Here is a 2,490-nt window from a genome sequence, read left to right on the forward strand (position 1 = left end):
TCTTTCCATTTACGAGGCAAGAGATGGTCCCTGTAGATGCTTCAGTGAGCTGCCTGGAGTCTATCCCGTTGCCATAAACCACTCACAGGTCTGTGGGGCAAGACGCTGCCAGGCTCCCATGCGGAGGAGACACTCAACATGAATCTGTTGATTGAATTCATGACCAAAAAGAGCACTTCTATTTTGCAAGGCCAGTTCCACCAATTGCCGTGGATTTTCACCTCGTCTAGTTTCCTGGCTTCTCTTTTAAACCCAAGTGGCGAGCACCCTGGAATGGCTCAGCAAGAGTGGAGGCAGCTTTGGAGGCAGATGGGCCTTTCTCTGTCAGCCCTCCTGCCTCCTAGCTGTGTGGCCTCCAGCAGGCCGTCCTCTGAACTCATTTCCTCAGTCAAGCGGGGATGACGTCATCTATAACACCTGGTGGCTGTAGGGAGGGTTGCGGGTGAGGAGTGTGCAGCACCACACTCAGCACTGGCCCTCACAGGAGGCAGCACAGGGGCAGCTGTTGAAAGGGACACTTCAGTGAGTTGCTGCAGCTCACCCCTTAGCGCCTGACATTGTTCTGCTTTAGTGCTGGCTTGCCTTCCTTCCTATTAAACCATTCCTGACATCCTCCTTTCTTATTTATGTTTATTTTACCTCTGGAGAACCAGGGAGCCTCCCCAGTGATTCAGTGGTAAAAAAAACCACCTGCAGTGCAGAAGACATTGGAGATGTGGGTTTGCTCCCTGGGTTGGCAAGATCCTGTGGAGGAGGAAATGGCAACCTACTCTGGCATTCTTGCCCGGAGAATCCCATGGACAGAGGAGCCTGATGGCCTACAGCCCATGGGGTCACAGAGTCGGACACGACTGAGGGACTGAAAACACACACATCCACTGGAGAATCAAAAACATCTTCTGTCATCTGGCTGCCATGCCAAATGGGCCAGATTTGAAGAAACAGTTTTTTAAGGGCCCTACTTTGCCCTTAAAAATGGGCAAGTAGGGCTCCTGCCCTGGCCCTGCACTTTGGAGAACTCTGCTCCGACAGGCCCCCTTCCAGCGGTACCCCTCTTGGCAAGCAAGGAGTCCAGTGGGATGTTGAGATGTGTGCACCTGGAAATCCCCACACCCTTCCACACCCCACTGCAGTCACCTGAAACCCTGGAATTCCATGGCTCTGCAGGGGGCACCCTAAGGCCTACGGGGTGGTTGTGAGCAGCTGAGTGTAGGGGGTGAAGGAGTAGATACTGTGGGCATGCTGCACAGGATGTCTGGGACCTGTGTGCCAAGACCCCAGCAGAGCATCAGGACGGAGTGGGGGAGAGGTGAGGGGTGCCAGGGCAGGGTAGGAAGAACAGAACAAAGCTACAGGCCAAGAGTGCTCTCCACTGCTTTGGGGGAGCTCCTTGGAGCCTGAGGACTCGAAGAGCCTTCCAAATCTTGGGCTTCCCTGCTGGCTCAGCTGGTAAAGAAACCTTGCCTAATGCAGGGGATGTGGGTTCGATCCCTGGATAGGGAAGATCCCCTGGAGAAGTAAGTGGCAACCCACTCCAGTATTCTTGCCTGGAAAATTCTATGGACAAAGAGCCTGCTGGGCTACAGTCCATGGGGTGGCAAAAAATCAGACACATCTGAGCACTGAGCACTCGCACACACCAGATTTTAGGACTGCCTACTTGTCAGGAGAGAAGGAAATATATTGGCCTATCTTGCAGTTTGCTTAATTTGTAAGGTCTAAATACTCAAGACATGTCAGGTAGGCCTCCCTCGGCACTCTTGCTTGGGCCAGGCAAACGTCAAGGTGAGGCCTGGATGGAGCTGAAGGCCTTCTGCCCTTACCACTCCACCGTCCAGTTTCAAGTGTGTGCCCAGGTCTGTTTTTGTAAAAGGGGTTTAGGCTTGTTGAGCCAAAGGGCAGAGCTCAGTGCAGTGTGTCCTTCGTCCTATTTATTTACCGCCCCCACGTGGGCACTTCTGGCTGCAGGCCGAGGAGCAGCTCCGCTAAGCCTGACGGCGCCTTGGAGCCGCGTCAAGTTTGTGAGGCCCAGAGCCCTCTATGAAGGGCTTTCTCAAAGGCACAGCAGCGGAGGAGCCTCCCACAAGGCTGCCCACGCTGAGTCCAAGTGCGAGGTCGACTCGCTCTGGGGTTTAGGGGCAGTGCTGGCACCGTCGCAGGCAGCCCCACTTAAATCCTCGGTGTGAATCCTGCAGGGTCCCAGAGGCCACTGAGCCCAGGCAAGGGACCTCTGTAAACGCCGCATCCGCGGATTCTTTTCACGTCGGACACTCCCGCCGAACAGATGGACTGCGATAGATAAACTGGACTCTGCGGCGGGCGGAGCTGACCACCGACGGAGCCGCTCTGGACTCTGCGTGGGGTGGCACGGTTGGCAGCCAGCCTCCTGCGCCCCTCTCTTTTCCTGGGTCCCGCTGGCCACCCCCCGGGGAACAGCCCCGCACCCAGGCGGGCCGCTGACCTGATGCCGTCCCGTTGCCGCGCGATGGT

General features: G+C 56.0%; 1 protein-coding gene across 1 annotated transcript in view; it reads right to left on the bottom strand.

The window, feature by feature from the left end:
• ECHDC3 (enoyl CoA hydratase domain containing 3) overlaps positions 1–2,490 on the bottom strand; it is a 125,866-nt gene that overhangs the window by 15,093 nt on the left and 108,283 nt on the right. Inside the window, exon 3 of the mRNA XM_010854109.1 lies at positions 2,462–2,489. Within this exon, the coding sequence (XP_010852411.1) occupies positions 2,462–2,489 (28 nt within the window). The remainder of the gene's footprint in view (positions 1–2,461; position 2,490) is intronic.

The sequence above is a fragment of the Bison bison genome, unplaced genomic scaffold (assembly GCF_000754665.1).
Source record: "Bison bison bison isolate TAMUID 2011002044 unplaced genomic scaffold, Bison_UMD1.0 scf7180017864337, whole genome shotgun sequence".
Lineage (NCBI taxonomy): Eukaryota > Metazoa > Chordata > Mammalia > Artiodactyla > Bovidae > Bison > Bison bison.